Below are 22,379 nucleotides of genomic sequence, written 5' to 3' on the forward strand. Positions count from 1 at the left end.
AGGCATTCTCTTAATTCAAATCCTTCTCTCCTCCTGCAGGATTATCCTGGGTGTTTCAGGGACAGTAGAGAAATTCCATTTCAGGGGTTGTGTGGGATGACCTATCAGTAAGGTGGTGAGGCTCTTCCACTTTTAGGGAGGATGCCAAGCCTATACTGTACCCTGATGGCTCCATGTGACAATATTGCCACCCACTGGTGATGAAGAGTCCCTGTGGGCCTTGACCTGGTCCCTGAACCAGGATGGTACCAGTTCTGCTGGAAATTAAAAGCCAGTCTGGAAGTCTCTGGCAGTGCAGAAACAAGTTTAAGATCATTGATACAGTTGGCTGGCATTGAAACAAAAGTAGTTTCATATGACTCAACATATGTATCATGTGACATATTGCATACATACTTGGAGGCAATGTAGAAAAATGCTAGGAGCATAGACCCAACCTCCAGAGTTTGAATCCCGGCACTGCCACTTACCTGTGAGTGATGTGACCTGGGGGGAGTTGCTTAACTTCTCTATTTCTATTCTTCACTTGTCAAATGAGATAAGAATAGTTAACTACCTTCTGGGGTGCTGTGAGAGCTAAATGAATTAATCCATGTAAGGTGATTGGAGCAATGCCTGCACAGAGTAAGCAGTCAAACCATGCCAATTATTATGAATATTACTTCTTTGACATAGATAGGGCTCTCTGTCTTCTTTGTCCTTAATGAGACCCTTTGCATTGCTGAGCAGGCTACAGAGATCTTGTGAGCTGAAACATTTGCTATTTCTCCTGTTTTCTCTTCTGTCCCTCAGGGTTTATTGGCTGAGGCTTTAAGAGTATTTTATAAAGTGCCAGTCATATGTGAGGAGGAAAAAGAGTCTCTTTCTAACATTTTAAAGAGAAAAATAGCTTCAAGCATTCTGCATATACCAGCTGAGAGAATAAGTACTGAAAAGAACTTTCATGCCCTGGGAGTGGAAAAGGGAATTTCATTCTCTGGGGAGGAAGTCTTGCAACAATATTATCTCAAGGGTAAATATGTGGCCACAGTCAGACCTTTCTTAATAACTGGATTTGTGATGCGGCACATGTTGTGTTTCTTTGAATCTCAGCATCACAGTGTCCCTCGGGGTGCTTCTTCTGACCTGTGAATGCCATTTCACAGTTGGTATCTCTACTGGACCTGGGGTAGTGGTGGGGTGGGGAGTGGGGGCGCTGGGAAATGGAATTTGCTATTTTAAGAAGCACGTCTGTGTTGAACTTCAGTAATGATGCCTCTCTAGAATGTATTTTCATAGAATGATCTTCTTTTAATAATACTAATTCTTAAAAAGTGAGATATCAATCTTCAATGCATACGGCTTTCAGGATATGTGCAATGAATGTATCAATTGAATGATTTAGCAACCATGTTCAATGGGTTTTCTCATCCATTGGAGTCTTGTGGAAATTTCCTTGATGTTAAAATATTGTGTTGATAAGTTCTTTGGCAACTAGACAGGTATAAATTTTAAATGAATTTTGCAAAGGACTGTACTAGCCTAGTTGGTCTTTGGAAATTGCAAAGTAAGACAAGCGCTGTTATGTCAACCAGCCTTCCTCCTACCTCCCTAACTTTCTTCTGGATCAAATATATCACTCCACCTACCTCTTTTACTTCCCAGAAATGACAGGTTTCCACATCATGTATTTGCCATTTTAACTGGGGACTCTGGAAGTGAGGAATAGGTGAGGAAGCAGAGTTTGTTAGGGAGGAGAAGACATGGCAACTGTTTTCAAATACTAGAAAAACTGGAAGAGGATTTAGACTTGCTTTCTTAGATACACAGGGAGAACTAGTCCTAATGGGTAGCAGTTGAACTAATTAAGACTTTGAAAGACTAGAGCTTTACAGAACTAGGAGAGATTATCTTGTGAGCTAGCGTGCTTCTCATCACTGCCCATGTTTAAGTGGGTTCTGACCAAACATAACTTGGAATGCTGGATTAGATACCTGTGTTGAGTAGAAGCTTGGCCTCTACAGTTCCTTTCATGACTGATGTTCTATGTGTCTTTCTCACATCTGTGGAGAATCAAATAACAAATAACCTATTATTGATGAATAATGACTACTGGGCTGGGAGGGATTTGGAGAAGGAGGTCTTCCTTGGGTCCTCTAAAAGGCATCCTCTGAGTGGCCCTCTACTGTGGCCACTTATAAAAATGCTCCTAGTGCCTTGATCCACTGAAAACAGTTGAAAATAACAAACGTAGTTTGAGTGGCTGGGCCATTGTCAAAGATGGAACCCTGTAGTCCCTTAGCTTTGCACTGCTCCCAAAGCCCTGTTGCAGACACATTCCATCAGCTGGGCATCCACGGATGTTCTTGTTGTCTTAACTCTGCTTTCTCCTTCTTTATCAGTAATTCATTCCCAGATTGGACATGATCTCTTATTTTTCTTTACTTACTTTTCTTATTTTTCCTTTAAAATTGCTCTGACCCTGAAAATGTCCATATTTGCTTTCTGTCCACAGTCACAGACTGACAGAAAGTTCCTGAATAGCTGTCTCATGTGTTTCTAAAGATGCCTGAAGAAATTGAAATGGAATTGTGGAAGACTTCCTGCCATGGTTTCGCTACTTTTTTTTTTTTTGGTAACTATTTTTATTTTTTATTTTTATTTAAATTCAATGAGTCAACATATAGTACATACTTAGTTTCAGATGTAGTGTTCAATAATTCATCAGATGGTATAACATCCAATGCTCATCACATCACATGCCCTCCTTAATGCCCATCACCCAGTTACCCCATCCCACTACCCACTTCCCCTCCAGCAACCCTCAGTTTGTTTCCTATAGTTAAGAGTCTCTCATGGTTTTTCTCCCTCTCTGATGACTTCCCATTCAGTTTTCCCTCCCTTCCCCTATGATCCTCTACGCTGTTTCTTATATTCCACATATGAGTGAAACCATATGATAACTACTTTACAAAAGGCAGAGAATAAAACCAAACCTAGTGAATAAATCACTCTATTTATATGATTGCACTAGAATTTTGGCAGTATGGCTTTGCCTTTATTACAGGAAAAAAAAATCTCTAACCTTAGATAGTAGAAGCTAGAGTACTGTTGAATATATTGTAGATACTTGATAACTATGTTTATTGACTTAATCGGCATATTCTTTTCCAATTGACAAATTGAAGAGAGTAGATATATGAATTGAAGTCTCATTTTTCATAATTTTTGGTAAGAGAGTTAGGAAAAGTGGTGGAAGAAGGTGTATTCTGCTCCTTTAAACAATTTTATAAGGCATATCACTTGGATTTTAAGTAGAGTTGAAGTAAATGAAAAGCTTCCATCAGCTGTCATATATTATGGATATATGGTTAAAGTAAGGCTGGTTTAAACCATATTTAGCAGAACTTTGAGTATGTAATATTGTGGGGTCTAAAAGAGTGACAACAGAAATTACTTCTCAGTAACTAACAGATTTGACTTCTCAGTTAAATCTGAATCTCATCAAGAATCTTCTGTTTGCACAATGAGCATATTAGCCAAGTGTGTTATTGTGAACCACTCTGGGTTCAGCTCTATTTTGTAAAATGAAGGGTTGACTATATTCCTAGATCTCAACACTGGCTATGCATTAGAATCACCCTGGGAGCTAAAAAACAAAATAAACCAAAAACAACTGATGCCCAAATACTTTCCCCAGATATTTTAATTCATTTGATGTCATTTTATATGTTATTTTATTTATAATACTTTATTGATTTATAAAAATTACAAAAATACAGATAAAAAGAACATATATTCTTAAAGATAATCACTGTTAAGATGTTGATGTGTTGTATGTACTTGACTTATGTGGCACCATGGGCTTCTTGACCACCTACTTCCTTCGGGAGACTCTGTTTCTCTACCTGCCTGTTTAAAGTAGTGAGGGAGTATGGAGAAATGCTAGCAGAAGCTGAAGCCTGGAAGCCTGAAAGATGTGGCTGCTTCAGAATGAGCAATTGTGAACCTCTGCCCTTTCCATCTTACCCTTCAGAATCTGAACTGTCTCATAACCCCCGTTCTGCACTCAAAATGGATGTGACTGAAAATGAGTGGTAACCCAACTCACAGGCTGTATAAATGAGAAGGCAAGTTCCTGAGGAGCAGGTCAAGGGTGATATCAAGAGATCTAACAACTGGTTTATCAGAGCCTCCATCAGAATGGAGGCAGGCCTAATAGCTGGAATGGGATCTGTAACTTTTTAGCTGCTGAATTGTGCCCAATGTATATGTGTTCCTGGGGGATGATTGGTATAGGAAGATGGGAGGTCTCTATTGATCTGAGGGTATAGAGATATTTTAATATTGTAACAATCAATGACTAACAGTTCTGAGCATAGTGCTGGAATTACACATATCTATTTACTTTTCACAAAAATAAGATCATGCTGTACATGTAATTTTTATTTTTGCCCTTTTTCACTTAATATTTGATCACAAATGTCTTCCCATGTCACAAGGTAAGATTTTAAAATGTTATTTATAAAATGTGACATAAAATCCCATTGACTGAACTTAACACAACTGATTTGATCACTTTCTTACTACACGACATTTAAATGTTTTCTCTCTTTTGGGAGAATCATAAATTTTGTGGCTATTCCAAATAATGCTATAATATTCTTGCACATATATCTTTTCCCACATCTTTGACTATTTCATGTGGACATATTTCTAGAAGTGAACATGGGAGTCAATGCATTTGACTTTTCGTCAAATTGGCCTCCAGAAAGTTAAATCAACATACCCTCCCCAAACAGGGCTTGAGAGCACACACTTCATCTTTCTTAGATACTGCATATTATTTTTTTTAAATTAATGTTGATGTGAAAGAAGGAAAATAGTATATAATTTTTAATGGCCATTTCTTTTATTCTTCCTGAGAGAAAAGTTTTTCCATCTGTTTATGGCCATTTTATGAATTATTTATTGATGTCCTTATATCTCATGATTTCAAGGCATTTATCTTTACCTAATTGATTTGAAATACCTTTATGTACAGTAAGGACACCAGTTTTTCACCTGTTACCCATGCTGCAGTTATTTTCATTGTTTGCTACTTAAGTTTTCAGGTATTTTGTTGGTTTTTGAAAAATACATCTTCAAAATTTACAGATATTGCATTTACAGAATTTATTGCATTGCTCTTATGATTAGAGAAGTCAGAATTTGTGGGACCTTAGGATTACTTATATGTTAATATTTAACTATAATTAATATGGAATTTCTAAACTAAGTTTTTGTATGCTGCAATTTTTTTCCAAATAGCCAATTATTGGATAATTTTCCCATTCCTTGTTAATTTGTAATGGCAACCTTATCATATACTAAATCATTATTAACTCCCTACAGGAGGCTCTTCCTACCTCCTGTTCACTGAAGCTGTGCCTTGGCAAACAGGAACCCAGAACTGCCCTCTCGGCAGTGGTGCACACATGAGCTTGGGGATATAGCCAAAGTGCACCTCAGGCACATTCCATAGAGTCTTGTGGTCAGTCCACAGTCAAGGTTCTGAGCTTTTTTGTGTTTCCAGCAGAGTTTTGAATTCTAGAATTTTTGGTAGCATATTTGAAGGAATTAAAACACTTAGAACAACCCTAGAGTTAGTAAAAACTATGATACAGTCATTTCTACAGGATAACAAGGTCTCCCAGTCGCAGTGACAGTATCCACTGTTACTGCACACTTCATGTCTCTGTCACTGTCTGAAGAACGGTCATCATGATGGTTAACAGTTACATCATGCTTATTATGCACCAGGCACTGTACTAAACCCTTTCTGTAAATCAATTCATTCAATTTTTACCTTATGAAGTAGGTACTACAAATTATCTCCATTTGATGGATGGGGAAACTGAGGCACAGGGCAGGAAAGTGACTTACTCAAAGTCACATAGGTAGTAACTGGTGTAACGCAGAAAAGGCCACAGGCTGTCAGGCCTCAGATTCTACCCTGTGACCCATGTGATGAGGGAACAGAAGACAAGCTGAAGATAAAGCAGAAACTGACACCCTGCAACCCCACCCCCCACCATGGGATGTACGTGACATTCCTCAGGTACTCCTGGCTGCCCTAAAGATAAGGAATGGAAAAACAAACGGTTAACTAACAGAGATCACAGTCCTGCCAAGACCTGAGTCTCCCTCAGTTTACACATGTCCTAGTGATTTACAAGCAAGAAGCTTTCTTATCAATAGCCTAACTTCCAGAGACCCATAATTCAGTTTCCTGGAACCCTAACATTACCATCCCCTCCATAAAATTGAGGGAGGCTGAGGCAGAAGGAAATGTAAATAAAATGGAATTTCTTTTAAACCTGAAGCCCACTGACAAGGACTTGTGATCATTCCTCCCAGAGACTCCCAACTGTCTTCATGTTAGCGCCTCATTAGAGGGAGGGACAGCCTTGGCTTGACAATAGTAAGGCCTCCAATATCCTGCAAGTCTTTAACATATGAAAGTACTTTCTCAACCTCCCTTTTTTTCCCTTACCTTCCCCCAACCCCATGGTATATAATCAGCCACCTCTCACAACCCCGGGGCAGCAGTTCTTTCTGCCCACGGGTCCTGTCCGCGTGCTTTAGTAAACCACCAATTTTGCACCAAAGACGCCTCAAGAATTCTTTCTTGGTCGTCGGCTCCGGACACCACCCACTGAACCTCACCTATATTCTACGACCTTATCACATGTGCACTATAGTATAGAACTGTCTTTTCACTCAGGAGGCAAAGCTCTCACATACTCCAGTGAACATGTGACCTTCCACTAGTGCTAGATGGTCATTCTACATTCCGTTCTTTCTAACTGAGCCTGTGCCTGGCTCTCCACTCTGCTGCACAAGCTGCGTGGCCCAGCATTCTGCCTGACAGACATCACTGTCCTGGAGTTTAAACTCATTTGTAGCAAAAAGAATATTCACACATTAACTGAAAATTGGAAACGTATCTATGAAGAGTTGGTTGTACACCAGGGAGAGAACTAACGTTAGTGGTAATAGCATAAAAATTCTAAAGTGATGTTGACTGAAATCTTTTCATTTGTTAAAATATCAAATGACCAGGAACAAATAATTCTCAAACTGAAGCACAGAAAAAGAGTAAAATTTTGCTAATTTCTTTTATTTTTAAAGATTTTCTTTCTAAATAATTTCTACACCCAACATGGGGCTTGAACTCACAACCCCAAGATCAAGAGTTGGATGCCCTACCAACTGAGCCTGCCAGGCACCCCCTTGAATTTATCTTCTAAGGCCAGCAAAACTGGTAAAACACACACACACACACACACAGCCACCTACAGAAGAATTCAATTTGTGAGCACAGAATTCTAAGTTTTAAATTAAATTCTACCAGAGAAAATTCAGTTGAATATTGAAAGAATAAAACAGCATAATCAAACAGTTTATCATTTATAAAGATGTTTTTGATGAGGGAGCAGAAGGCTAGCTGAAGACAAAGCATAAGCTGACACCCTGCAACCACTCCCACCTTTCCTGGGGTGGGACATGTGTGACATTCTTCCAGAGATCTCCCAACTATCTTAATGTTAATAACTTGCTAGAGGGGAAAACAACTTAATTTGACAATGGCAAGGCCTCCTGTATCTTGTAGGTATCCTGTCAGCTGGTCGTCTTTAGCATATGAAAGTTCTTTTGAAACCTCCCCTTTCCTTACTTCCCCCAGCTCCTAAGTACTTAATCACCACTCCTTAAGACCTTGGTGCAGCCCCTTTTTCTGCCTGTCCTTTCCCTGTGCTTTAATAAAACCATCATTTTGCACCAAAGAGGTCTCAGGAATTTTTTCTTGGTCGTGGGCTCCAGACCTCACCCCACCGAACCTCACCTATAGTCCAAAACCACATCATTTTGATTTCTTGACATCTATTCATAAAATATATTACAGCACTAGAACAAAGGGGAAATACAGGATAATGTGAATAAGGAATCTTAAAAAAAAATGCTTAACAGCTAAAAGCTTACATTCTACGTATGGTTAAGTGCATTTATTTCTAATCAATTCCAAATATCATATTTAATAATAAAACAATAAAGACAAACAATGTAATGCAGTAAGTATGAAGCAAAAAAAAAGAGATAATAATCACAAAGGGAGAGCAAAATTATCATAGTTTTAATAATAGCTAACTTTTACAGATGACTCCTGTTCCATGTACTGTCCCAACAGTATCATTTGAATTAGGCTATTTATTTTATTTTATGAAGTAGGTAGTATATTTATCCCAGCTTATAGATGAGGATATTGAAGCATGGAGAAGTTTAATTATTTCCCCATAGTTGTACAGCTATTAAGTGGTAGAACAGGACTTAAGAACAGTCCACCTGGTTTCATCTTTTGCACAAGGATGGCACAAGAGAATTAATGACAAAACTATTGGAAGTGATGAGATTTGATTAAGTTAGCAGATTTTAAAATAAATATAAAACTAGATAGTTCTCTGTAATAAATAATATAAGCAGGAAAACCAGTCCTAGCTACATGCAAAAGAATGAAACTTGACCACTCTCTCACACCATACACAAAAATAAACTCCAAATGGATGAAAGCTCAATGTGAGACAGGAATCCATCAAAATTCTAGAGGAGAACATAGGCAACAACTTCTATGACATCGGCCAGAGCAACCTTTTTCACGACACATCTCCAAAGGCAAGAGAAATAAAAGATAAAATGAACTTATGGGACTTTATCAGGATAAAGAGCTTCTGCACAGCCAAGGAAACAGTCAAAAAAACTAAGAGACAGCCCACGGAATGGGAGAATATATTTGCAAAGGACACCACAGATAAAGGACTGGTATCCAAGATCTACAAAGAACTTCTCAAACTCAATACACGAGAAACAAATAAACAAATCATAAAATGGGCAGAAGATATGAACAGACACTTTTCCAATGAAGACATACAAATGGCTAACAGACACATGAAAAAATGTTCAAAATCATTAGCCATCAGGGAAATTCAAATCAAAACCACACTGAGATACCACCTTACGCCAGTTAGAATGGCAAAGATAGACAAGGCAAGAAACAACAATTGTTGGAGAGGATGTGGAGAAAGGGGATCCCTCCTACATTGTTGGTGGGAATGCAAGTTGGTACAGCCACTCTGGAAAACAGTGTGGAGGTCCCTTAAAAAGTTAAAAATTGAACTACCCTATGACCCAGCCATTGCACTACTGGGTGTTTACCCCAAAGATACAGACGTAGTAAAGAGAAGGGCCATATGCACCCCAATGTTCATAGCTGCATTGTCCACAATAGCCAAATCATGGAAGGAGCCGAGATGCCCTTCAACAGATGACTGGATTAAGAAGCTGTGGTCCATATATACAATGGAATATTACTCAGCTATCAGAAAGAACGAATTCTCAACATTTGCTGCAACATGGACGGCACTGGAGGAGATAATGCTAAGTGAAATAAGTCAAGCAGAGAAAGACAATTATCATATGATTTCTCTCATCTATGGAACATAAGAACTAGGAGGATCGGTAGGGGAAGAAAGGGATAAAGAAAAGGGGGGTAATCAGAAGGGGGAATGAAACATGAGAGACTATGGACTATGAGAAACAAACTGAAGACTTCAGAGGGGAGGGGGTGGGGGAAGGGGATAGACTGGTGATGGGTAGTAAGGAGGGCACGTATTGCATGGTGCACTGGGTGTTATACGCAACTAATGAAGCATCAAACTTTACATCTGGGGATGTACTGTATGGTGATTAACATAATATAATAAAATAAAATTAAAAAAAAAAAAAGGAAAACCAGTCCTAACAGAAAATAACTCATTACAATGAAAATATAAAATGAAAATGAAATATACAATGAAAATAAAAATAAAAAATAAATATTTAAAATCTAATTGAGGAAAACTACAGAATTTTGTTGAGTGATATAACAGAAGAGTTGAATTGATGGAGATATATGCCATATTCCCAGAAAGGATAAACTAAATAAGATAATAAATTCTAATTATTATACAGATTCATTTGTAAGTTTAATTCATTTGTAAGTTTAATGTCATTTCAATAAAAGTTTCAATAGTTTTCTGGGGGATCGGGTTCAGGAAATTGATACTACTTTTAATTTGTAAAAACAAATGGATAACTTTATGCTTTAAAGAAGAAAAAAGAATATATCTAACTATTTGTTTATCTATACATAGAATCTCTCTAGAAGAATACACTGGAAACTGCTTACATTGTTTTGCTTCCAGGGAGGGGAACTGGATGGCTAGGGTGGGAGATTCGTCATTGGATATTGTTTTATACCTTGTATATTAATGTAGTATCTTCCAAAAGCAAAAATAAACAAAAAAAGGAAACAAAAAATGAGTAAGAATATCCAATAAAACAAACAAAAAGAGCACCAAGGGAGTTTTCCTCTAACAAATAGAAAACATGATAAAACTACTAAATTTTAAAAAATGAGATTCTGCCTCAAACCCAGAGAGTTCCCAGAACCATGTAGAGAGCCCAGAAACCTGCCCGGCACCAGCATGGACAGTGAAAGCTAACAGGTAGACTCGCTTTTGAGCAAAGGGATGAGTTTTATCTGGAAGGAGACAGAACACCCGTAACAGAGGACAGGCAAATTAGAAGTAGCCCAAGTTGTGTGAGCTTTCCTGGAGAATTCATTTCGTTCTGATATGGGTTTCCTGCCCAGGAAAATTCTGCCCCTTCCAATTTCCACAAAAAACAGTGGTGCTATGCCATGTATTCATTATCGAGGAGGAGCCAGCTTAAAGCGTAAGATGTTCTCTTGACCTGGGAAGACCAGTTGTCCATGTGATCTTATGTGAATCATTATAAGAATCACTGGCACTCACTGAGTAATTACTCTGGGCCATGCCTAGTTCCAACTGCTTTGTATGTATTCATTAAATCTTTAGAATAATCCTTGTTACAGCCATCGTTAGAACAATCCCATAACCACCACTAGTACTCACTGAATGATTACTATGAGCCAGGCATGGTTGTAGGGGCTTTGTATGTATTCATTAATTCAATCTAGATAAGCTATCCTTTGTAGTAGCTTCATCCTAGTTTGCAAGGTAGGAAAGTGAGCTGTAGACATGTTAAACAGCTGGGTCACACAGTAAATGGTGGCACTGGCCTTGACCTGTTCAGTTTGGCTCCAGGGGCCATTACAGCATTACACGGTATCCCCATCAATATCTCTATGTTTCAGTCTTCACATATAAAAAGTGAGGGAGTTGGACTATACACTGAGGTTCCTTCCAACTCCAAAACACGACTGTTCTAAGTCAAAACACTTCCAGAATCCATCCTGAAATTGATTTCTGCTCTGGCTACCTGAAACCAGATGCCTGTGAGCCCATTTGACCCCACTCTATAGTCAGTGGTCATGCTAAGTCAGCCAAGTTGTAGCCAAAACTCTAGAACGCCATTTTTTAATAGCACTAAGTAATCAGAAGGATAAAAGTGTCGATTCAGGTGAATTTCAGGTGTCCCTCTCACAGTTCTTAAAAATAAGTTAAAAAACAAAACAAAACAGTAGACCATGTTCTGATTTACTATGGTGAGTTAAAGAACAAAGAAATGGTCTCAAGGTTATTCACAATCAAACCACAGGATATCAATGTATAATAATTCTTTTTTTCTTTCTATCAAATGCTGTTTATGTGTGACCTTGTTTGCAGGGTTGGGCTCCCTGAAATGTCTTTTGGAGTAACATGAACAGGTTGCTGCACAGAACAAATGTGCTGAGTAGGAATATGATAAAACACCTGGCTTCTGAAGCTTCTTTGATGGAACCCAAGCCTTGACCTTGCAAATACCCAGCTTCTCTCACATCAGCTCCACAGGTCACATTCCAGTGTACTCAACATCTCCTAGGATGTTGGTGCCCTTCTCTGCTCCCAAGGCAGCCTGCCATGGAGACTGGATCCACTGCTACCCTGGAAGAGGTCAGGCTGTCACAATGAGTAGAACCCACTGGGCAGAGCTCATTGCAACTGGACATTGAGCGTGGGGTGGACACTTCAGGGCTGTCAGCTCCTGCCAGTCCCACTTGAGGTGCCAGTATCTTTCTTCTTCTTCTTGTACTAGGAGTCATGAAGTGGTGAATGGGGTGGGCTATCAGAAACCACAAAGTCTAATTTTGTGGTGAAGGGGAGTGTGAGGAGGGCTTGGGTTTCAGAAGCTGGAGTTAAAATGGCAGCTTTGCCTTGTCCTTTGTGGCACTGGGAAAGTTGTGTAACCTCAGACAACCAAAATGAGACATATCTCATAGGCTGTGTGGTTCAAGTGACAAAGCAGGAATAAAGAGTTTAGCACAGCACCTAGCATGTGGGAGCTGTTTAATAAACCAGTAATTGCTCTTCTTCTGATTAATGATGCTGGTTAATATTCTTGGCCTGATCTCCTTTACCTCCCTTTGGAAGCTACTTCCCAGCCCCAGTATGGAGGGTGAGTTACTATGAGTCCATCTTGGTGGCTGAGAAGTGGAGGACAGGGTGGGCTCATAGACTGAACAGCAGAGCCATTTGCTAGCTATATAACACTACTATTGCTAGAATGCAACACTTTTAATACTGAAATCCTTTTTGTATTGCTTGACTATTTTGAAGAAGGTGGTATTAATTTTACAACAGGAAAAAAATCCTAGTATACTAAAAAAAACATTGTAAGAACTGGTTGATATGTAGTAGTGCAACACCTGTCACTTCAAATTACCATTTAAAAAGATTTAAATGATATTGTGATAACCTGAGATGGAGACAGCTCCCCGTGGCACTTTGGCTGGGAATGCATCGTCTAAATCTAGTCATGAGGGAGTGTCAGACAAACCCAGAAAGAGGAAATGTATTAATACTCAGGAATGTATTTAATACTCAGTATTAAAAAAGAGAAAGAGACAGTAGTTTCAAAATGTCAATGTCATGAAAGACAAAGCAAGTGTGCAGAAATGTTCCAGAAGAATGGCGACTAAAGATACACAACTAAATGTAATACCTAATCCTAGGCTGGATCAAGTACTGGAGGAAATACTATGAAAGATGTTACTGGCTCACTAGACAAAAACGGAATGGAGACAGATTAGATAAAAGTGTACACACACATATGCATATATATACATAGAGAGAGGCAGAGAGAGGCAGAGACAGGAAGATGTGGGACAGAGAGAGACAGAAAAGAAAGCCAGCAATAAAGCAAATGGGGCAAAATGTTAACATTAGGTGAATCTGTATAAAAAACACAAGGGTTCTTTATACTATTTTTACAACATTTCCTTATGTTTGAAATTATTTTCAAACAAAAAGTTAAAAAAGGATTAGAATGCTATTAAATATTGTACATGTATATTTTTAAAATTCTGAGGAACATTTAGAAATAGAAATATCTCCTGTGTAAAAAGGATAGTCTTCCCTTTTCCTCCTCCCTAACAGACCCAATAAAACAAGACCATCGATGAGCAAGTGACATTTTTAAGTTTTATAAAGAGAAAACAAATTAAGGGCTCTTATTAAGCACACAAATGTATTTATTAATTGAAAGCTAATAAGTATTAGGTAAAAACACCATGATTTTAAGAGATAAATCAGAAAAGCTGAGATGGAGATCATTCTTCTACAAGTGGCTTCTCAGAATCAGCTAACACTCTGCACTGACTGATCGAGAGCCTTCCTGATTGAAGCGCTAAGCATGACTCCTGGTTGGATGTGGTCTTTCTGCAAGATGGCGTATATCTGTACACGTCACCTACACCAATCTTGCATGTACATGCCTCTAGACCCTCACCTTCTCACCTCGTCTCAGGTGAGGAAGACAGGTGAGATGTTTGTTTCATAAGTGTTTGGTAATAAAAATAGCTACATGTGTAGTAATTTTTCTTTCAGATTCCATATAAAATACCTTTGCATCCAAATGGTTGCATCAAAGAGAAAAAACATGAATATCAATTACTCAACACAGTTAATAATTGTTAAAGAAATGTGGAGTTAATGACTAGAGATGGCAGGAAAAGCTCAGTGTGACCACCTAGCTGACTTCTGAATAAGGCGCTGAACAGAGGATTTGCCTTCTGAAGTTGATCCAGCTAAGTTGTGGGACATAACATCAGGGTTGACGCAGACCTAAGGGACCCAGTGTACCTCCATTCCCTCGGGCTACCACTCCTGGATCCTCCTTGGGATGCATCCTAGGGCAAGAGGTCCCATTTTCCAGGACAGTAGGGCTGTCCTCTGGAGGAGAATAGTGACAATGACACCACTCTCCTAATCCCCAACCTGCTGAATCACTTGCATTTTCATGGCTCTCTAATACTGTGGATGGTAATTGTTTGGATACAATTAGTCAAGGGCTTCTCTCCTACTAGGCTGACAAGAGGAGCCAGGAGTGGACTGGTTTGTCACAACCTCTCCCAGAAGCTGGTTCATGGGAAGGATGTTCCTATGCCAAACAGACAGCAAGGAAGCAAGTAAGGGCAAGGGGCAGGCTTCCAGCAAACTTGTTTGACTAAACTTGGTCTTGAGTGGGCAACAATACTGGAAAAAGAATTCTCTCATCTCTCATTTTCACTCTGTTCCTCTTCCTTCACCAAAAGAGGGAGAAGGCGAAGCATTTTCCAAAGGCCACAGATATTCTGCTTCTAAACCTGTGGATTGGTGATTTACCAGCTAATCTTCCTTGATCTGGACCCTCAGTCTGAAAATTAATCACAGCGTTCTCCTCAGTGTTCCTGGGTTTCATTCTAGGCACCCATTCCAGGTGTTTGAACCTAAAATCATCGTGTAAGCCCAAATCATTCCCTCTCTGTCTTCTTTGCCTGACTTTTCTCTGCTCTCTTCCCAAACCTCTTTGAAAATTTGCTTATTCTTCCTTTGGAGGCATCTGCATGTCACACAGAATTTTCACTTTTGCTTTTTCAGCAAAGTGCAAATCTGTGAACTCTAAATTCTTTTTGTTTAGCATTCCCATTTTGGATGAAAAGTCGGAAATTAAAACCATCACATCTGTGTGTGGGAGTTTTAAAAATCCACAACACAATGGAAGAACAGCTTGATTGTGAAAATACAGCTTCGTTAATTTGAATTTTCATTAATCTCTACTTCATTAAAATGTATGGTCGATGAAGGAAGGGTACTGTCTAGATCAAACATGGGTTTTGAAGTCAAGCAGATTTATGCTTGAATCTCAGTGTTGCCATTTTGTCTGTTGTAACCTTGAGTCAGTCATAACCTTTTAAAATTCCCTCATTGGCAAAAGGGGGGAAAACAACAGTGGGGCAGATACGAGGATTAAATGAGCTAGTCTACGTCCATGTGGCACAAAGCCTGGCTCTGCTAAGTGCTCAATTACCATTTGTTCTTATCAAATGTATTCTGTGTAAAGTACCTGCAGAGGGTGCACCGAATAGCCGCCCTTTCCGTCTTCTCTGCCAAATGCCAAATTGCCCCCCAGTTTCATTGAGAATGGATTTTTACCAAAACCCCAGTCATGATATTTTCTGACAAGGGACTTGAGATCTGATAACTTTCCATGCCAGGTAGCAGGCTGAATGGTGGCCCTGAAGATACATCCATGCCCTCCCTAATCTCCGGAACCTGTTCATTTTACTGTATATGGCAAAAAGGTGGATATTACCTTGTATGTCAGAAGATGTGATCAAGTTAAGAATGTTGAGAGTAGAAGTGTATCCTGGATTATGTGGGTGGCACTAAATGTAATCCATGTACTGTTACTATGAGAGAGAGGCAGAGAGAGTTCTAAGCCAAGAGAGACACGCGCAGAGGACAGGGCCACGTGAAGATGGGGCATAGGCTGGAGTGGAGGCCACAAGCAGTCAGAAGCTGGAAAAGGCAAGGAAGGATTCTTCCCTAGAGAGTCCAGAAGGAGCAGGTACAGACATTTCAATTTCATACGTCCGGCCTCCAGAACTGTGAGACAATGCGTTTTGGTTGTTTTAAGCCACCCAACCTAAGGTACTTTGTCATGAAGCCCTAGGACACTACTGCAGTGATTGAATCTGCTCTGGAGGGCCTGGCCCTCCTCTTACTGTCTTAGCACCTCTACCAGTGAAAAGGCTGTGCGGTGGGCCCCAGCCCCCTCAGGCACCCACAAACACACTCAGGTGCTCATCAAACACGTTACCTCCCAGACCCTGGGCAGGGCTGGGAGTAGGCAAGACCCTTGGGACCACCTGTCCACTCCCATTCTCTCTCTGAGGGCTCATGTTCCTCCTTCAGGCATCACAAACCTTTTCTTTCCACAATTAGAGACAGAGCTTAAGATGTAAATATCTTCAGTTATATAACATCTCCACTGCAGTAGGAACCTTTGTGTTCTGTAGTAAATGATTTTACTACAGATCCTTCCCTGCATGTGGGCTTTGAGAGGGAAGACAGCCAGGAAGAGCACATGGGACCAGAAGCGATGTTGCTATGGTGAAAGCAAAAAGCACAAAGCAGGAGCGGAAAGCTCTGAAGACCCAGGCTTCCTGCGTCACAATTTCATGAAGCAAGCCAGAAACACAGCTCTAATCCCTTTGGCCAGTCAGATAACCCTATCTTTAAGCCTCCCAGCAGCCCTGCCCCTGCACATTTTTCAGACACAGAGATCAGTTTGCCCAGGTGCATGCAAATGGGAAGAAAACTGAGACAGAACATGAGCAACTACTGTCCGTCCCTATGCCCCTAGCGTAAGAATGCCTCGTTACTTCTACCAAAAAGAAATACAGAAAAATGCCATTAGAGGGATTCAGACTTCGCACATCTACATCATTTGAGCCCTGCAGGCCATTATGTGTCATATTTTTCAAGTGCACAGTGCTAACCATTCTCTGGAAACCCATAAACCAGAGCAGCCTGAGTCCTACCACCACCCCATAGTAGCTATTGGGGCCAGAGACCACCCATAAAAAGAAATTTCTCATTGTTCTGTTGTCTGGATAGTGAACACCTGGGTCTCAGTCCCCTCTATTACTCATTAGCTGGGAGTCTTAGTACAAACAAGGCCCGCCTTTTAAACTATTTATGCTTCACTCTTCCCTTTGGAGATGTTAGGGGGATGGGTTGGATGAGTGGTTCTCAATTTTGTTGTACATGAGATCTTCTTGGGGAGCTTTTGGTAGGCCACACCCCAAACCAATTAAACTGGAGATCTGGGCATTGGCATTTTCAAAACCCGTCCACATGATTCTTATGTGCAGCTAAGTTTGAGAACCAGTGCATTATATGACTTCTAAGATCCTTCCAGATAGCATGTCTTTCCTCAACATCTGCATCTACTAGAATTTTGATTTTCTAAATATTCAGAATTCATGGAAAGCCCTCAAAAAAAGCCCACATTCAACCTTTAGAGAGAAAGTCACTTTGTCATGGTTTGCCCAACAACACCATATTGGTATTTAAAATCTATATAATGGTCTAAACCATTATGGCCCTTCATGCTTTTAAGAGGGTGGAAGGGCTAATGTGGTAACAGAACTATTACGGTATCATTTAATTTATTATTCTAGGGGATTGCTCTGAATGGTACCCCGGAGCTCTGAAAGAAAAATTAAAGTTTTCTAGTCAACTAGTATTAACCAAATTCTCATTTGTTCTGAGGACTGCTAAATTCAAGCTGGAGATAGAGAAGTGAAGACCTTTCACATTTGAGGAACTCATAGTCCAAGGTAGTAATAGTTATAATAGCAATAATAATAACAAAAGCAGCCACAATTTTAAGGTACTTACAGCACATTAGGCAATGTGACTGGTGCTTTTTACAAATTATTTTATCCTCTTACAAGAACCTTGCATTATTTCCTCCATTTTACTGCTGAGGAAAATAAGGCGCAGAGAGGTTAGGTAACTTGCAAAGGTCACACAGCTAAGAATCGATCTGCCATTCCAACCTATGCTATTTCCACCATACCACAACACCTCTAGAAAGAAAAGATTGAGGGAGAAGGTTAACTTCGATGAGGGAGAGTCAGGACTGGGGTGGAGGAAATGCTGTGAATTGCTCATATGAAAGGTGCTATATGAAAATAAATATTACGAGTTAATATGTTAACTAGTTAACTATGTTTTGGGCTCAGTCCTGTGAGGAGACACAACCCTGGAACAGATGAATTCATTATGAAAGGCCAGTTCTTCGCAGCCAGTTCCAGCTTCCTCAAATTAGTCTTACAAAATAAACCCACTGCGCTCCTCTTTGGATTGCACAGCTCAGCAATGTCATTTTTTAGCCAGTATTACATCTTTGGATTTAGGCATATTTTCACTTCTACTGATTGTCTTCAGTAATACAAGACACACACAGGGGAGAGGATGGTGGTGGACACAGCCATACCAGTCACTTTCTCTATGGTGTTCATCATCCAGTGCAGTGTGGACCATCACATTCTGAGGGTGCATACACACACAATTCAAAACGAGTGAAGAAGTGGAGATCAATCTGTGTGTGTGTGTCTTTGGGTATATACCTGTACATAGTTACTCAGAAATCTAAATGTAAATCTAATATTTGAGAAAGCACTGAGCTAAAATAATTCACCCATGAAACCAGATGTAACTTGAAGGATAGTAAACACAGTATGGCCTAAAGCAGGAAAAGGGAAAAAGAAAGAAGCAATGAAGCTTTTCTTAATGAAGCTTTCACAAATCAACATTTTCATGTTGTAGCCAAACAAGTAAATGACCAAAGAACTTTAGGATCTTGAAGAATACTCACAGGTGACACAAAGTGGTTTAGACATCAGATATTTTAAAAAATATTTAAAAAAAAAAACTATGGCATTTACAGAGTGGAAATTTCCTGCACATACATAGAAAAGATGCATAATTGCACAAAGGTATTATGCATATATATATATGTAAATACTTCATATGCAAAATGTATATACGTAAACTGTATGGCTGAATACATGCTTTTTATGAGGATGGGTTGATTCCACAGCAATCTTTTCATGTGGAAAATAACCTCCACTCTGCAAATTATGAGTAAGAAAGATATATCCTGTCATTACAAATAATAACATAGTGATAAGTCATAACACAACCCTGGATGAGATAATGTATGAACTACAGCGTGAATCTAGGTAACGTCTATTCCTAAAAGGGAATCAAGAAGTATTTATGAAACTGGAGCAATGAGATACTGGATTAATAGACTGAAAAGAGATACATGATTTCTTTTTATATTACTTACTATAACATTTTTTGAGAAGATTTGAAAAAATCAAATGAGAATAAAGATGATTGTATCTGAAATAGCTGAAATGCTCAAAACCCAATTTTTAAAATTTGTAGATTGGAATATTTTAACAAGACAAACAGACCTTAAGCTTATTTTTCCCTTCCAAATGCTTATCAAATAAGAAGTGAACGTTTAGAACAGGTCTTCTATGTGAAATCCTTTTTCCATATTACACACACACACACACACACACACACACATACACACACACACTACTCTCTTTCCCCTTAGAATTGCAAAATCTCAACTACTGAACTAAAGATGCGAAGAACTAAAGGATGGATTAAAGCAGCATTTTTACCTTTTTGCTGATCAAACACAGATGGAGTGCTGAAATCCATGGTTGCCTGTCTCATCACTTACCATCAGAATGGCAAAAAGCATCCAGGTTTCTAGAGAGGAAAAAAACACAATCTCACATGTTACAGCCAACACATCAGTCAGATACAGTATCACTCGCCAAGACCTCTGTTTGAGAATTAGATGTGCATTAGAGCTGTAGGTTGTTGTCAAGGCAAATGATGGCAATAGGTAAGTGTTATTCTTGTAATAACTGCCAGAAAAAGAGTTATTTCATATGGCTCCATTCATCAGCTATGCTTGTGGGTAATTATCATACACCTTCCGACCCCCAACAAATAAACAAAAAAGCTCAAATTCTAAAAAACATCATTTGCAGGGGGCCACCTGCCTTGGATCAGAACCAGGAAAACGCTGGAGGTCACGGAGCTTCAGCAGCTGGAATGTTGCTTTAAACCAAAAGAAATCTCAATGGGTGAGTGAGGATTCACAGGGCCAGACGGAGCATGTGCAAAGCTGCCAATGCAGTTGGATTCAGCTGTGTTCTTGGTGGAGGGAGAGCTGCATTTGGGTCATGTGAGCGGAGAGTGCCATCTCAATGGAATAGGACGTAAATAGTGTAGCAGGAAGCTGCTGGCCATGTGCTGTATAGAGTGATTATCGGCTTTACTAGCTCATCTGTAGTCTCCCCCTTCAGCTAGCTTCATTCTCCAAATGACAGGCAGGATGAGGGGAAGCAAGTGGCATTTGAAAGGTTAGATTTCAAGGCTCAGATACCCATGACAATGAAATTAAAACAGTCTGTAATCACAAGGGTGTTCAGTGCAGTATTATCTGTGGTGGAAAAAAACAGAAAATACCAGAATGTACATCACTTGAGCAACAGTTGAATAAAAGATAGTAAATTCATACTCTAGATTAAAAAATGTGAGGTAAATCTATATTCACCTAGTAGGATGTCTCTAATCTATTGTTAAATGAAAAAAAAAGTTATATATCTCATTTGTTCACATTTTTATAAAACCAAAAATCACCCACTGTATATGTAAATATATTTATATATGTTCTAAGGAACACCAAGGAAGATGTAGAAAGATACCCACTAAACTGTTAATATTGGTTATCTCAGGGGATTGCAATTAAAGTAGTAGATTTCTAACTCTATCTACCTTTGTATTTTTAGTCTTATTATAACAAATATCTATTATTTTATATTTGTCATTAAAAATCTGATGTAATAAATTCAAAGCAAACTAACAAAGCTTTATACTCAAGATAATTTGATTTTTGGGTAAATCACACAGCCAAACAGCAGGTGCTCCCCTAAATGCTGTTGAAAATGGTAATATTTTCTTTTTAACTTTGTGTGTGCACGCGGAAACAAAAGTGGAAACCACTTTTCTTCATATATGACCATAATTTGTTTTGATATGGACTGATATAATTAATGACATGTGTTCTTTGATAGGCGACCTTCTTTCTTATCTCTTGCTTCTCATATTTTCTCACTGCCTTATCATTTATTTCCATTAAACACATTGTCTGGCCTCAACCTTTCCCACATCAGCCCCTCCCCCCAAAATACCCTGTGTTCTTTCTATTTAAAACATGAGCAGAACCTACTTCTTATAAATCATTATGCACCATGTGCTCCATAAGTAAATCTCTTAAATTTCCCAGTGCTGTTTTTTCACATTAGCCATGGAAGTCAAGGCAAGAAGGCTCAGTGGATTGGCAAATAAAATGACTCACACTAGCACATACTCAGCAAAGGAGAAATGGCTCAAGCTTGCCCAAATGACTGAGGCAAAAGGATTTGGATTAATTTCCTTTTTATTCATTTGCTCATTGATTCATCAATTTCTACAGAAGGATTACCACATTCCAGTCATTTCTACAGGCTCTGATGATGCAGGTATGAGCAAGGTCTCCACACTCAATGAGCTTAACACTCTTGGGTGCAACTTCTGCTTCTGGCCAAGGTGGAGTCATAGGGACTGGATTTACCTACTGTGTAAACACTAGAAAACTGGGCAAAATATCTGAAACAACAGTTTTCAGATAGCAGGTAGTGATCCCTGGAAGAAGAGAAACAGATGAACTGAGCCTGATGAGTGCCCGGCTGACTGCCTAGAGTTTCCAGGCTGAAGCGCAGGGAGTGTGTAGTGGGCTCAATGGTGGTCCCCCAAAAGATGCATAGACTATCCTAATCCTCAGAACCTGTAAAAGTGACCTTATCTGGAAACGGGGTTTTTGCATATGTAATTAAGTTAAGGATTTTGAGTAGAAATCATCCTAGATTATCTGACTGGGCCCTAAATCCAATGACAAGCGTCCTTAGAAGAGCCAAACAAAGAGATGGGGAGGTCATGTGAACAGAAATCGGAATGATGCAGCCACAAGCCAGGTACACTTGGAGCCACTAGAAACTGCAAAACGCAAGAAATAGATTGTCCCCTGGAGACTTCAGAGGGAGTGCAACACATTCGCTGCTTGATTGATTTTAAACTTCTGGTCTCCGGAAGTGTAGGAGAATAATTTCTGTGTTTTCAGCCAAGTTTGTGCTAATTTGTCACAGCAGCTTCAAGAAATTAACACAGAGGAGGTACTCTCAAAATAAATGCAAAGTCTCTATAATTGTTACATTTCTGTGCCCATTTATAACATTACCAAAAACCAAATTAAAATATAGACAATTTCATGTGGGTAAAAGGGCTGTTTGGGGCTCATTTTGAAGAAAGGCAGTCAGAGTGGAAAGGATATGAGTTTGAGCTTGTTTCTCAGGAGCTGTGTTATTGAAGTAAAGCAAGTTACAGACTTTTCTGAGCCTC

At 39.3% G+C, this 22,379-nt stretch overlaps 1 protein-coding gene across 1 annotated transcript in view; it reads right to left on the reverse strand.

Moving 5' to 3' along the window:
• Positions 1-22,379, reverse strand: part of ANKRD55 (ankyrin repeat domain 55) — a 697,933-nt gene that overhangs the window by 75,750 nt on the left and 599,804 nt on the right. The window contains exons 20-21 of the mRNA XM_034656252.1: positions 19,550-19,640; positions 1,974-2,042 (exon numbers count right to left, since the gene is read on the reverse strand). Of these exons, the coding sequence (XP_034512143.1) occupies positions 1,974-2,042; positions 19,550-19,604 (124 nt within the window). The 5' untranslated portion in view covers positions 19,605-19,640. The remainder of the gene's footprint in view (positions 1-1,973; positions 2,043-19,549; positions 19,641-22,379) is intronic.

This window comes from Ailuropoda melanoleuca, chromosome 3 (genome assembly GCF_002007445.2).
Source record: "Ailuropoda melanoleuca isolate Jingjing chromosome 3, ASM200744v2, whole genome shotgun sequence".
Classification (NCBI taxonomy): domain Eukaryota; kingdom Metazoa; phylum Chordata; class Mammalia; order Carnivora; family Ursidae; genus Ailuropoda; species Ailuropoda melanoleuca.